This window comes from Solanum lycopersicum, chromosome 12 (assembly GCF_036512215.1).
Source record: "Solanum lycopersicum chromosome 12, SLM_r2.1".
NCBI lineage: Eukaryota > Viridiplantae > Streptophyta > Magnoliopsida > Solanales > Solanaceae > Solanum > Solanum lycopersicum.
Genome location: NC_090811.1, coordinates 6,406,359 through 6,420,479, shown reverse-complemented (window position 1 = coordinate 6,420,479; position 14,121 = coordinate 6,406,359). Strand labels below are relative to the sequence as shown.

General features: G+C 35.2%; 2 protein-coding genes across 2 annotated transcripts; one reads left to right on the top strand and one right to left on the bottom strand.

Annotated features, from left to right (window-relative positions):
• The first annotated feature begins 683 nt into the window (after positions 1 to 683).
• On the top strand, positions 684 to 3,719 carry Hsp90-1 (molecular chaperone Hsp90-1). The gene is made up of 3 exons (NM_001247507.1): positions 684 to 806; positions 1,640 to 1,781; positions 1,885 to 3,719. Exons 1-3 carry the CDS (start codon positions 684 to 686, stop codon positions 3,717 to 3,719), a joined length of 2,100 nt encoding a protein of 699 aa, NP_001234436.1.
• A 1,700-nt stretch (positions 3,720 to 5,419) lies between these two features.
• Positions 5,420 to 13,299, bottom strand: LOC101249611 (calcineurin B-like protein). The gene is made up of 10 exons (NM_001329440.1): positions 13,196 to 13,299; positions 11,628 to 11,709; positions 11,369 to 11,517; positions 10,923 to 11,005; positions 10,699 to 10,758; positions 10,277 to 10,385; positions 10,151 to 10,203; positions 9,859 to 9,939; positions 5,783 to 5,895; positions 5,420 to 5,674 (listed from the first exon to the last, which is right to left on the bottom strand). Exons 3-10 carry the CDS (start codon positions 11,484 to 11,486, stop codon positions 5,617 to 5,619), a joined length of 675 nt encoding a protein of 224 aa, NP_001316369.1. The 5' UTR covers positions 11,487 to 11,517; positions 11,628 to 11,709; positions 13,196 to 13,299; the 3' UTR covers positions 5,420 to 5,616.
• Positions 13,300 to 14,121: the final 822 nt, after the last annotated feature.

Here is a 14,121-nt window from a genome sequence, read left to right as displayed (position 1 = left end):
ATATTTTAATGGAAAACTCCAAATAATTACATGTTCATACCCAATCCAAAATAATTCAAGAAATACTCATTCTCTAAGAAAAAAATTACAATTCATATCCTTCATTCATTAAGACTGATAATTTTTTATTAACATATGCTAAATCAATAACATATACTATGTTGGTATCATTAAGTCTAATAATTTCTCCTAATTGATACTTAAATCAACATATACAGTAATGATATTATTAAGGTATATATATATAATATATAATTATAAATAATAATAGTATATGGATCTATTTCTATTAATACTCTCTGCTAAACCGACTCGTTAAAAACATAAATGACCCGCTTTCATCACCACGAGAGCTTAAACCGACCCAATATTTTACAAGGACAAAAATGCCCCTCTGTTGTGGTCGAATAGTAAAGGGGCAATTTCGACTTTCCCATATAGAAGGAAAGAAATAAAATGAGTGGTCCACAACATGTGAATTGATAAAAGAAAAAGCCGGCCCCTTGTGGAAAAAATATTTTGAAAACTTGAAGGAGAGGAAATCATGCTAAAAAAAAGCCAAATAGAAGGATCTAGAAACCCTAACAAACCCTATTATATAAACTCGCTATACTCTCCTCTCTAACTTCCATCTCCATCTCCATCTCTTCACTTTCATTTCACTCTTTGTAGATCACACAAAAATGGCGGAGGCAGAGACGTTTGCATTTCAAGCTGAGATCAACCAGCTTCTGAGTCTCATCATCAATACTTTTTATAGTAACAAAGAGATCTTTCTCAGGGAACTCATTAGTAACTCTTCTGATGTGAGTGTTTTCTTATGATTTTCGATTATTTTGTTTTATGTCCTAAATGAACTAAATATGTCTGTAATGTTCATGTTCATGCCTAGGTGTGGTTTGATTGTCATTTCAGATGTATGATGAGTTTAGTGGTTGTAGCCTGACGTACTGTTTCGTTATTTGATATATGATTTCATGCTTTTGGTTTGTTATGGAATAGATGCTGGATGTATCATAATGATTGTTCTGATATTCTCGATGTTGTTGTTGCCTGTAGATGTGCGTTTTTTTTTTATGTATGTATATATTTGTTTTGTAAATATATGGATTGGTGGATGATTATGCAAAATACTGGAGAAATGTTATTTTTATGTAGTTGATTATGAACAAATGTATATAATACGATTTGATGCAGCTTTGGTTAGTTTTGAGAATAGGAGAGTTTTGAGATTAGCGAAGCACTTTTGTTGTTCCAGGTTCTGTTCAGAGTTTTTGAGAAAAAAAGTTAAGCCAATACCTAGTAGTATTGGGGTTTTGGAATGACGGTTATTGTTCTATATAGTAACCCAGAATTGTTAATGTGTTCAATTTTAAAATGATCCATTTCTGTCATTTGGTTAATGATATCTGTTAGTAAATTCTTGTATGATATCCAAATCAGTCAAATTATGATTTGTCTTGATGATTCCTTAATAATTGTAACAAGTTGTGGTTGTCTTCTATGTTGCTTGATCCTTTGACAGTAGTGTATTTTTGGAGGAGAGAGTGAGCAATATAGAGTGTCTTTATGTCATTGTATTATCATCAGATATTTCCGGTAATGAAGTATTTAATAACTATTTGTGTATAAATTGCAGGCACTGGACAAGATCCGTTTCCAGAGTTTGACTGACAAGAGCAAGCTAGATGCTCAACCTGAACTTTTCATTCACATCGTCCCTGACAAGACCAACAATACCCTCACAATCATTGACAGTGGTGTTGGTATGACAAAGGCTGGTAAGTTAGCATACCCATGTGGAAGCTTTTGTGCTTTTATGTGATACTCATCCTCTATAATTTGACTTGCAAAAAATACTAATCTTGTTTGTTACGTTTGCAGATCTGGTGAACAACCTTGGTACAATTGCTAGGTCTGGCACCAAGGAATTTATGGAGGCCATTGCTGCTGGTGCTGATGTTAGCATGATCGGGCAATTTGGTGTTGGTTTCTATTCTGCTTATTTGGTTGCTGAGAGGGTGGTTGTGACCACAAAGCACAATGATGATGAACAATATGTTTGGGAATCACAAGCTGGTGGTTCATTCACTGTTACGAGAGATACATCTGGTGAGAACCTTGGCAGGGGTACCAAAATGACCCTCTTCCTCAAGGAGGACCAGCTTGAATACCTTGAGGAGCGAAGGCTCAAGGACCTTATTAAGAAGCATTCTGAGTTCATCAGCTATCCAATCTCTTTGTGGGTTGAGAAGACCATAGAAAAGGAAATCTCGGATGATGAGGACGAAGAGGAGAAGAAAGATGAGGAAGGAAAGGTAGAGGAGGTTGATGAAGAAAAGGAGAAGGAAGAGAAGAAAAAGAAGAAAATTAAGGAAGTCTCTAATGAGTGGTCATTGGTTAATAAGCAGAAGCCCATATGGATGAGGAAGCCCGAGGAGATCACAAAAGAGGAGTATGCTGCATTCTACAAGAGCCTGACAAATGATTGGGAAGAGCATTTGGCTGTCAAGCACTTCTCTGTTGAAGGTCAGCTTGAGTTTAAGGCTGTTCTTTTTATTCCAAAGAGAGCTCCTTTTGACCTCTTTGACACCAAGAAGAAGCCCAACAATATCAAGCTCTATGTTCGCCGTGTGTTCATCATGGATAACTGTGAGGAATTGATTCCTGAATATTTGAGCTTTGTGAAGGGTATTGTGGATTCTGAAGATCTTCCCCTCAACATCTCTAGAGAGATGTTGCAGCAGAATAAGATCCTGAAGGTTATTCGCAAAAACTTGGTGAAGAAGTGCATTGAGCTATTCTTTGAAATTGCTGAAAACAAAGAAGACTATAACAAGTTCTATGAGGCCTTCTCAAAGAACCTCAAGCTTGGTATCCATGAGGATTCACAGAACAGGTCTAAGTTTGCTGAACTGCTGAGATATCACTCCACAAAAAGTGGTGATGAGATGACCAGCTTGAAGGACTATGTAACCAGGATGAAAGAAGGCCAGAATGATATTTACTACATTACTGGTGAGAGCAAGAAGGCTGTTGAGAACTCACCCTTCCTTGAGAAGCTGAAGAAGAAGGGTTATGAGGTTCTTTACATGGTTGATGCTATTGATGAGTATTCAATTGGTCAATTGAAGGAATTTGAGGGTAAGAAGCTTGTTTCTGCTACCAAGGAAGGCCTCAAGCTTGAGGAGACTGAAGATGAGAAGAAAAAGCAAGAAGAACTAAAGGAGAAGTTTGAGGGTCTTTGCAAGGTGATTAAGGATGTTCTAGGTGACAAGGTTGAGAAAGTGGTGGTCTCTGACCGTGTAGTGGATTCTCCTTGCTGCTTGGTTACTGGAGAGTATGGTTGGACTGCCAACATGGAGAGAATCATGAAGGCACAAGCTCTCAGGGACTCTAGCATGGCTGGATACATGTCTAGCAAGAAGACCATGGAGATCAATCCTGAGAATGCCATCATGGATGAGCTCAGGAAGAGAGCTGATGCTGATAAGAATGACAAGTCCGTCAAGGATTTGGTTCTATTGTTGTTTGAGACTGCTCTTCTCACTTCAGGTTTTAGCCTTGATGAGCCAAACACATTTGGCAACAGAATTCACAGGATGCTGAAGCTTGGTCTGAGTATCGATGAGGATGGTGGAGATGCTGAAGCTGACATGCCAGCATTGGAGGATCCTGAAGCTGATGCCGAGGGCAGCAAGATGGAAGAAGTCGACTAAATCTATAGGATGCCGGTGTTTTGTTTTGATTATTATAAAGCCCTTAACCCCAGTAGTTTTTGTTTCTTCTACTCAGCTCCACCATCTGGACATGATATGTTTTGTTTTTACTGCATTCTAAGAGTAGTATTCATTGGCTCATTTTGTTACAACGTTTTATGTGACAATAGAATCTGTACTTTGCCTAATTGCTTATTGCGTTCTTGTATGGAAGTCTGCCTAGTTAACTTGCAGTATATGCCTTAGGATTGATTGGTCGTGACTAAGTGGTCCAAAGACTCTGTTTTATTGGAAATTATACACTTCAATTCTTGACGGATGTTTCCTATTTTGAGCAGCAAGACGGTAAAAGCCTCGAAGCAATAATTGAGAAATTTGCTTGTTTTGCTATCTTAAATTTTTGCAAATGTGAAAGGGGCGACCATAGTTGCTCCCTACGCATTCTCTCTTCAAATGTTAGTGTTAGGGTGCCTATTATTTCAACTTGTTATGTTCTATTCAGCTGTATAAAAGTAATATTTATGGTTGTCATGGTAAAGGTGGTAATTAGTTAAACTAATGTTTTCCCACTTATATTGCATCAGAAGAAGGTACCTAAAAGAAAAGGCTTGCAGCACCAGTTAGGTGATTAGAATGACTTGTTGATCTTTAACTGAAATGTGGACTAAATTATTGAGGTAGGGATCGTTCGGTGTCTTTATAAGAATAAAGGGGAAATATAGTGTATTAATTATGTCTGCATCAATTATGATAAGATCTTTTTATGCAATGTTTGGTTTAATGTTCTAAAAATTATTGTTGTATTACATAATTTTTTTTAGATAAAATTAATATAGTGAAAAGGATGTTTTTTTAAAGAAAATTGTATCTTTAATAATGTTAATTAGAACTCATTGCATTAACTAATGCATAGAAATATATGATAATTAATAATACATTTTTTTCAATGCACAATAGAATGTATATAAGCATTAGTTATGTATAGGTTAGAAAAGTGTACCAGAAAAGGTACTAATATGCTGATGCAAACATTATTTTCTCTACCCAACGATTCTCTTGATTTGGAAGAGCGGGAGGTAGTTCTTTTTAGCGTTATATTCAACTTGTCAAAGATTAAGCTTTGAGTAAGACACAACTTCATTATAAGAAAGAAAAAAAAAGTACAATCGACAAAGATTAAGATATAGAAACAATAGTGGACAAGGAGAAAGCACAAGAGTCCACCAAGATGCAAGTGCTGGTGTATGAAACCTATTTCAGAAGAGAAACACACATTACATAAACAAGAATGTACAGTAAAATCATTTACTTCTCTAACAAGAGATCGTCGAACACAAATAGTAACAGAATTCGAAGAGAAGATATACAAATATGAGGAGAGCAAACGCTATTGTTATCAGTACCAACGATTACAAGTCAATGGCTGGTTGGCAGTCACGAAACTTCAGATCCTAAAGATTTCGACACTTTAATGTCTATAAACTGAAAAGCTTATAGATATGACCAGTTTCACGGACAACACGTTACCAATCTACATTAATATAATAAATTCTTTTTTCTCAATAACAATAAATAAAAATACTTGCACAAATCTAAAGACCTAAAAGAAAAAAGAAAAAAATCTTACTGAAGCCAACATGAACTGAAAGCCAACTACAAGCATAGACAACAAAACTGAAGGGGAAATCAGACATTATTACTAGCGCAACAAAATACAGAACCACTACACTCGAAATGAATAACAAATCAAGTAAATATTCAAATTTTGAAACAGGGCAGCAACAAACAGTTATCCAGACATCCACATCCATAAACTGACTAGTTTTTCCAAAAACATAACAGGAAAGAAAGATGGTAAAGGTAGTTCCCTAAACAACTCCAGCTTGTATATGCCAAATCAGGTATCCTCAACTCTCGAATGAAAGACAAAGCTTGGGAATGTAGTCGTAATGTCCCTGTTTGAATGAGGAATATTATTGAGTCAATCAACGCCATGAACAATATCACCAATTTGAAAACATGATAATATATGGACTACTGTCGAGTTTCAAAATGCCACTTACTTGAGATACTGAAGGGTCATGTTCTTCAAAAGTGAAGGATGTTGCAAGACCAAATTTCTCCATTCCTCCTTGTCAATCTTTCCATCATGTTTAGTATCAGCTTCTTCAAAAGTCTGACGAAGAAGAGAAACATTAGTTAAAACAGAAATTCACGAGAAAACATCGACCATCAGAATAAAAACTGGGGACAGAAAGATGAACTAGAAATAAATATGATAAGCAACCAGATCCATTTGCATATTATATAATTCAATTTTGACCAAAACACAATGCAAAAATATGAGCAAATCCCTACCACATTGCAGAAAATTCCATGCCTTCTCTTTCTCCCATTTCTGTCTGTGTGTTACAAGTAATATTTCATAGATATGCACCAAGAAGGTGCTAATATATATAGGAAAAGAGGACCTTGATTCACATTAGATTTGAAAGAACTCAAGAAGTGCACAATAAATGTTTACATCACGTTTGTATTTCAATTGCAACATGTGTAAAATTAGTTGTCGTCTGGTTACGAAATGGGAAGAAATAATCCCCATGTCGGGATCTAATTGGTTCATGTTTTCCTTTTTTGCATAACTAATAGACATCTAAGTTATGCGGGTATCTACGTACTGTTTTGTGCAAAATAGCATCTGAAATAAGAATGTGAGTATTAATAATACATCAATTAAAACTACTTAAAGGACAAAATGACCTTCATATAGCAAACAATATTTATTTTATATCAAATTGTTATATATATATATATATATATATATATATATATATATATATATATATATCAGTTTTATAAACAGCAAATCAAATGTCTAATAGTATTCTAGGAGTTAATTGATGGCCAGCTATCTTTTACATTCAACAATCTTCTTACTAGTATTCTAGGACTTAATTGATCATTTACCATTCTTAGCACAACTAAGCATATCATGTTTAAATGGGGTTGTCTTTGCTCCTCAGTTAGTGTGCTTTTCTTTCAATCTAACATTCAAAGAATCTCTCCTAAAATTTACCTTCCGCTTATTCATTCAATCTGCAAACAACAATTATTGCAAGTATGCAACAAAAACAACATATCCAGTGCATTCATCAATTAATGCCTGCCGATTAAATAAAACATTGTGGAAATCAGGAAAGTTTACTCAGACAAATCTCTGATCTATCAATGGATCTGTCCATAGTTTTCCTAGATCCCTACCAGTTATTTGTATTGTTTTAATGAATTCTTCTTTTTAATGACCAAGAAATCCATTCGAGCCAAACCCTTAGAACCTACCACAACCTTCAAAATTCGTAGATAATGAGTATGCCCCTCTACTCTTCTCCACTTAAATTCTAGGTTTAATTCGCATGACACGTGGCACAAATTGTGACCTAGGTCACAAGTCCCTAGACCTTAACCACTTAAACTTAACCCCGGCAGATTTAAAGAAATCTTAGTAACTGTTTATCCATCTCTAAATAAACAAAAGTTGGGCGTAATTTTTAAAATTTCCATACTTGGATATGAGGACAAAAGTTTGGGGTAATCTTAAAATTTCCCATATAATAAATTTGGCCCAAATACTAGTTTTTTCTAGAATTTGCCCCAAATACTAGTTTTTCCTAGTATTTGGTAATTTGAATAGTTCGCCAAAAATTTTCCAAATAATGGCAAGTTGCAAGGCCAAACACTATTTCCCAAGTTTTTTCCTAAATACACTTGAAATATTTATGGCCAAACGGCACCTAATAGAGGACTCAATTCATTAGCTAAAGCATAGAGAGGGAAGGCTTTCGAAGCAGCCAGAGGAAGGGGAAATACAATTGCTACCATTTTAATTTGGTTAACATGTTATTCACATGGCCCCCAAGGCCTAGCTCGAGTGGCAAAAGGTGGAGGATTTGTGGCTTAGGTCGCAGGTTCAAGCCCCACACCACGCAAAGTGAAGCCTGGTATTAAGTGGAGAAGGGTAGAGAGCTGGGCCCATTATCCACCGAGTTTAGAAGGTTGTAATTGGTCCAAAGGGCGGGTTACAGACGGATTTCTCGGTTATAAAAAAAAATGTTATTTGCTTGGGGAGCAATTGTGGAGAAAATCCAAGTATTAGGTATATATATTAGTTTCTTTTTTAATCCAACAATAGTGTATTTAATTGAATTGAAATGATACAGTTAGCATTAGGTCTTGGCAATGACTTGAGAACTAATGATTAAGTTAATGATTTGAACTTATAAAATCGAGAACTTGGTATCAAAATTTAGTCTTTATACTCCCGTGGCTTAAGACCAGTGTCTTCTTTATGGGTATGAAGTCAACTATGTTCAAAAAACAGGAAGCTATAGGGGCATTTTAGGGAAGTTCCCCTTCATTCATTTCTATCTCCTGCGGTAGAAGAGTACGAATTAAGATCTAATCCTAAATGTCTTCATCATGCATTATGAGAACAAGATCGTCCAAGAGAGAACTAGAGGAGGCACCATTGGTACAAGCTATGACTAGGGCATGTGGTAGGCCGAGAGCTCACACTAGACCATGGCTGTCAGGTCTATTGAATGTAAGCCCATGACTGGTGGGCGAGCTAGAGTAGCACAGCCTGCGGTACTTGAGGCGTAGGATATTCTATTGAGACTGTGCTTCCTATTCCTATTGTACTCCCCAATTTGTGATAATGCGAGGTGTAACAGGACCTTCTACTGCTGCTGGTGATGATCATGTGAGGACTGAGGAAGATGAGGTCTTTATGAAATTCTTTCCTCCAGAGTTTGATAACACTCCGTTTACTATAACAGCCCAGAAGTTGAGAGAGAAGAACCTTCTTACTATGGGAATCAGAGATTCACATGTGGCAGCGTTGCTGCCTTTCTGTGATCTGGCATAGCTGGATGTCCACTGCTCACTTGGAGCGAATTTGTGGCCTTATTCATGGATTAGTTAATTCCACAGAGTCTGTGTGAGGATAGGCAGCAACAGTTTGAGTAGAGAATGAATGTGGGTGAGTATGATGCTACATTCACTCACTGATCAGGCTCGTTGTGCACTTCATTTGGTCCCTACCGATAGGGAGAAAGGTGATTAAGTTTGTCGACGGGTCCATGCCATTTTCAAGTTACATTGGTGGTTGAGAGTATATGTGTATATACACCTGATACTAGGATTTCTTTCCACAATAACTCTCCGTCCAAGGGATAAGTTAACCAAATTGAAATGGTAACAATTGTATTTCCCGTTACAATACACCATTGGCTGCTTCCAAAGCCCTCTATTTCTATGCATTAGCTAATTAACCAAATCCTCTTTTACTCTTTCTCTTCACCCTAGGTTCTAATATGTAGGCAAAAAAGGAAAGATGTGTGCCTAGCCCCCTTTTTCACTAGTATTTATTGTCCAAATTACTTCATTACCCAACTAGCAAGTAAAATAGTAAATTAGGCCCACTGACAGCTTAATAATTCTGCATCTCATAAATTTTATATATATATATATAATATAAGGTTATTACATTCTCTGCCACTTAAGCTCTCGTTCGTCCTTGAACGGAGTAAAAAGTATACATGATGTTTCAAACGGCTGTGAGCTGCATTCCTGGATCTCTGAAGTTGCATCCTCTATGGATGATTCCTCCACAACACTTTAACCAAAGAAAGCTCTTTCGACCTCAATTTGTGAACCTGCCTGTCCAAAATGGTTGTTAAAGTCTCCTCCACGTGATCTCTTCTATCCGTAGCCGATCAACTAATTACCCATACCATAAGAAGAAAGAATTCGCTCCTAAAAAACTATGTTTTCATGTTATGTTACACACTAGAAACTAGGGGCGCTTTATTTCCTTTAGGTCCATTATCAAGACATCATCGTTGAAGATACCACACAGAATGGTGGTGCTTCTTTTCCTGTAGGTCCAACTCACCAAAAAATCATCCTTGAAAATGACAAACTCCAGCGGAACTAAACTAACAAAGATAGATAGAAAAGGAGACAACCAAGAAACAGAAGTACTACTGCCTCAGTGTACATGTAAACAGGAGAGCTACTCCTTGAATTCAAAATGAAAGATATACTAACAGAGGTATCTAAATGTAGATTGGTGAAGCACCTTATCGATTATGCTCTCAATAACATCGTCTGACAGATTCATACCAGATTCAGCAAGGGTAGCAACCACCATTTGCTTCACCTGCATAGAGACCAAACTATTATCATGTCAAGCATTCCTGGAAATGCATCAAATGTAAAATAAAATATCCAAGACATGTTGAGTTAACCCTAACCAGAGCTACTGACTAGAGCATCTAAAAAGTAGAAAAACATAACATGATCAAAAGATTACAACAGATTTGCTTTCATAAGTGAAAGTAAATGTTTCACCTTATGAGAGATAAGCTTACCTCTTGCCTCTCAATGAAGCCTTGTTGCTTGAGATCGTATAGCTGAAAAGAAACTACAATAGCAATACCATTAGGAGCAGGATTACACAAAGCAACACTATTGACATAGTTAAGCTACTTGCATACACTCAATCTTATCATCGATCGGAGCATTTGGATGGAAAACAGAGAGGGCACGAGCAAACTCCTCAAAACCCAAGATTCCATTGTGCTTTGTGTCAAATAAGTCAAATACCTACAATTAAATAAGTTCAAGTAGGAAGAGATAAAACGCTGAGCTATTTATCTTTAAACCTTAAAACTCAAATAATGTATTATACATAGTGATAGAACAAGTAAATTGATGCTTAATATACTTGAATCCTTATAGAAATAACCCATTCAAAGAACTACTACTGCAACTTCATCTGTTCAAGAAATAGTAATTGTGATTTTAATGATATCACTAGTTGATCTTATATGCAGGAAGCAACCTCCTTCGCGCTACCAAAATTTGTAATAACCAAAGCAAAATGAAAAGATTAATGTAGTTAGCAAGGAGAACATACCCTATCTGCAAACAGACTTTCCTTTTTGTTCGTCTTGAATAGCGCCAATTGAAATTCTTCCTACAGTTTAGTAATAGCCAAAAAAATCAATGCCTTTGGACACAAGATTGAATAAAGATTCATGCAAGAAACCCAAAGTAGAGTTTAACTGCTAGAATACCTATATCTTAAACACAATGGTGCTATTTCCCAAAGTTGTAGTTAACAAAGGATGAAACACAAACCTTGTTGATCAGCCCATCATCAACCACTGCACTGCTAATCTTCTTAAAAAGCTCATAGAGAGCTTCAATCTCACTGACGCTAACTGCAACAAGAATGAGATCATATAGGTTTATAACATTATTTATGTTAGTTGAAAGTCAATATGACTAACAATATAAATTAGGGCACTCATATATCAAATTTGTATATTCCAACTCCTTGCCCCAATACCTTTATGACAGAGTATGACATCGAAAACAACATAACGAATTATGCAAAAATAAATCAAGTTTTGCTTTCAATCTAAAAGAACACAATCTTCAAAATGCAAATACAGATTTTCAGATGACACCATCATAAAAAAGACAAACTTGCAACCAGACAAGCATTGCTTTTGGTTCATCTTTCTTTCTATGCTTTCAAATAGCAGAAACTAAATGTTAATAGATGTGTTCCAATAGCATACAAACTGTCTCCCGTGCAAGGATCTCTGGATCTTCAAAGGCTGTTGATTGTCTGTCCAGATCACAACATTTAGACAGAGAGGCACCTAAATGCTTGATCCCCTCTAGGCACTGCAACATGGTATAATTCCTGCTTCAAAACGCTCCATATCTGGTCAACCAAAAACAACAGTTGAGGAAGGGTGGGAAGGCCATTTTGATTGGTCATTTGTGTCGATGGGAAAATTATTTTAAATGAACAAACAAACAAATGGAACTAACCTTTTGACCATTCTCTGTTATCGTCCTTAGTGAATATAAATTGCTAAAAGTTTCTGAAGATGATCAATTTCAAGCTATTTGTCTGACAAGAAACCCATGTCAAAGTAGGTCTATGAACAACCCCTTAAAACAAACAAACAAACAAACAACAAAAAGAAAAGGAACAAAATAAAGCAAGAGCCCTCTAAATCTTCCTCTTGACACGCAAGTTAAATATCTACTAACTAATGTCATCATAAAATAAAGTTTTGAGCCTACTGATCAAAAACAAAATAAACAAAGAACAATGGTTTGAGCCTAACTTCAATTTGGCTTAGACTTGTTTCCTCCTGTAGCCATTGTTGTAATACATAGAGGTAGAATGATATCTCTAGATGAGAGTAAGAGCAGAAATGACTACGCAATTTCTTCAAAGTTGTCAGAACACTTCTTGCTAGGTAATTATATACTCTATTCCCAATAAGCATAATATCATAAGAATATAACTCTAAGATTATTATACATGAACAGTAAATTTCAGATTGTAACATCCTTGCGCTTCACTTGGTAATGACGCTGCAATGTAGGGGTAGACCCAACTAGATCCTTGTGGGTGCTCGAGCACCCATGAATATTTATCACATTCAATATATTCGTGTAATTGATCAAGAACAAAGCTATATAAAAATAGAGTGAGCACTCAGAATTGTGAAAGACAGATGTGCTAGCTGATCAAGTACAAGGTGCTGGGCTACAAAATGCTTGTGGTGAGTGCTGAATAGCTTCACACAGTTATTCTCTTATAAGATGATGAATTTCCTTTTTAATAACTGATAAATCACAAAGGCCAGTTACGCAAGGTCCAAAACTCAGTGGATAATAAGTCTACCCTCTACCCTTCTCCTCTTAAATAAGCCGATGCATTTTTTTCCTTTCATGTTATTTATTTGCTTTCTTTTTTACGTTCACTCTTTTCCTTTTTATACTCTCTTACCCAATTTCTCAACCTTGTTCCCAAAATAGAATATATTCTTTTTCCTTTCTAACAAATAGAACTTTAGTCTAGTCTCACATCACAACAGAACTCACTCTTTTCCTCCTCCTACGAATCTCTTCCCCGCGAGCACCCGTGACTTCAAAACCCTAGGCCAGTAGGCCTGCCACTACTTCCAAATGCAGAAACTTAACAATGATAACATGCCCCAAAGGAAAGACAACAAACATTAACAGAAATCAAAAAACTACATCTTATACCAATTTTTCAATCAATTTAATGTTATATAGTAATATAACAATTGTTAAAAGTTGAAGAAATTAAAAGGGATAGCACCTCAAGTAAAATCCCTCCAAATCACATTTGTTTACCTTAATCACAATTCCTTAAACTTCACTATACACTCAACTTCACAACGATGCAACAAATTCTGAAAAAAAAAACTCTATCCAAACCATGAACTAATAAAATCACCAAATCAGATATATAAAACCTAGAATTGAACAAATAATCAAACCACAGATCTAATAATCAAAGAGAATCCATTAATACATCGGAATTTGAATTCAATATCAAGATTAAAATCGAGATTTACCTGAAGAGAGGAGATGATGAACAATGGAGGAGACAAAGGAGAAGCGACTAAAAATAATGATGAATTGAGACGGTGTGAGCAAATGCAAAAATATGGGCCACTCCTCCTTTTTCTTTTCACTCTGCCCACATTTGTACTGAAAAAAATAAAATAAAATTATGGGTTGTAGTACTTTAATTTTTTTGATTTTCTATTTGTTTTTGTTATTTTAGTTTTGAAATATAAAAAATATTACTATAAGTGTTTTAAAATGTCTAAAATAAGTTAATTCAATCGGGCATGATGTATGAACTTCAATAAGGTAGATTCTTCTTAAGCGAATTATGTTCGTATTTTTTTTCCTTACGTTTTTTTATCTTAAAGGAAAAATGAATAAAATTATTTTTTTAATCTTGTTCAATTAATGTTGTTTAGCATTATAGTTTTACGGAGTTCGTGTGATATTTTTCTGATCTTTATTGAAATTAATGTCAACTGGAGAACCGTATATCATATTTAGACGCCCGTTATATTAGTTTCATGTTAGCAATTCGTTAGAATTGTAAATTTTCACTAATTTTTTCTGCACAACTTTCTTTTCTTTTTACTTTTATTTACAATAATTAACTCTCGAATCCCCCACAATAATTTATCTCCTTTGCACCCCTTAATAAGAACATTAAGATTCCACCAAATATTTTGTATATTTTTGTAAATAATTATGAATATACAAAATCAAATCAACGTGAAAATAAAAAAATATGATTTTAATTAAGCAAATCCAATTGAAAAAGACTTAAAAAAAGAAATAAAATATAGGGAGAAATAAGGAGATAAAAAAAGAATAAAGAATGACTAATTAAATCCTTAATTAACCAAAAAAAGAAAGAAACTTGAATTCTATAGAAAAGAGAATTCAATTTGAAATCTACTAATGAGTGACATAA

Coding starts and splice junctions, on each gene's coding strand:
- Hsp90-1 (NM_001247507.1), top strand. CDS start 684: ATGGCGGAGGCAGAGACGTTTGCATTTCAAGCTGAGATCAACCAGCTT. Junction 807..1,639: donor TCATTAGTAACTCTTCTGAT/GTGAGTGTTTTC, acceptor TATAAATTGCAG/GCACTGGACAAGATCCGTTT. Junction 1,782..1,884: donor TGTTGGTATGACAAAGGCTG/GTAAGTTAGCAT, acceptor TTACGTTTGCAG/ATCTGGTGAACAACCTTGGT.
- LOC101249611 (NM_001329440.1), bottom strand. CDS start 11,486: ATGTTGCAGTGCCTAGAGGGGATCAAGCATTTAGGTGCCTCTCTGTCT. Junction 10,204..10,276: donor GATCGATGATAAGATTGAGT/GTATGCAAGTAG, acceptor TTGCTATTGTAG/TTTCTTTTCAGCTATACGAT. Junction 5,896..9,858: donor TTGAGAGCATAATCGATAAG/GTGCTTCACCAA, acceptor CTTCTTCGTCAG/ACTTTTGAAGAAGCTGATAC.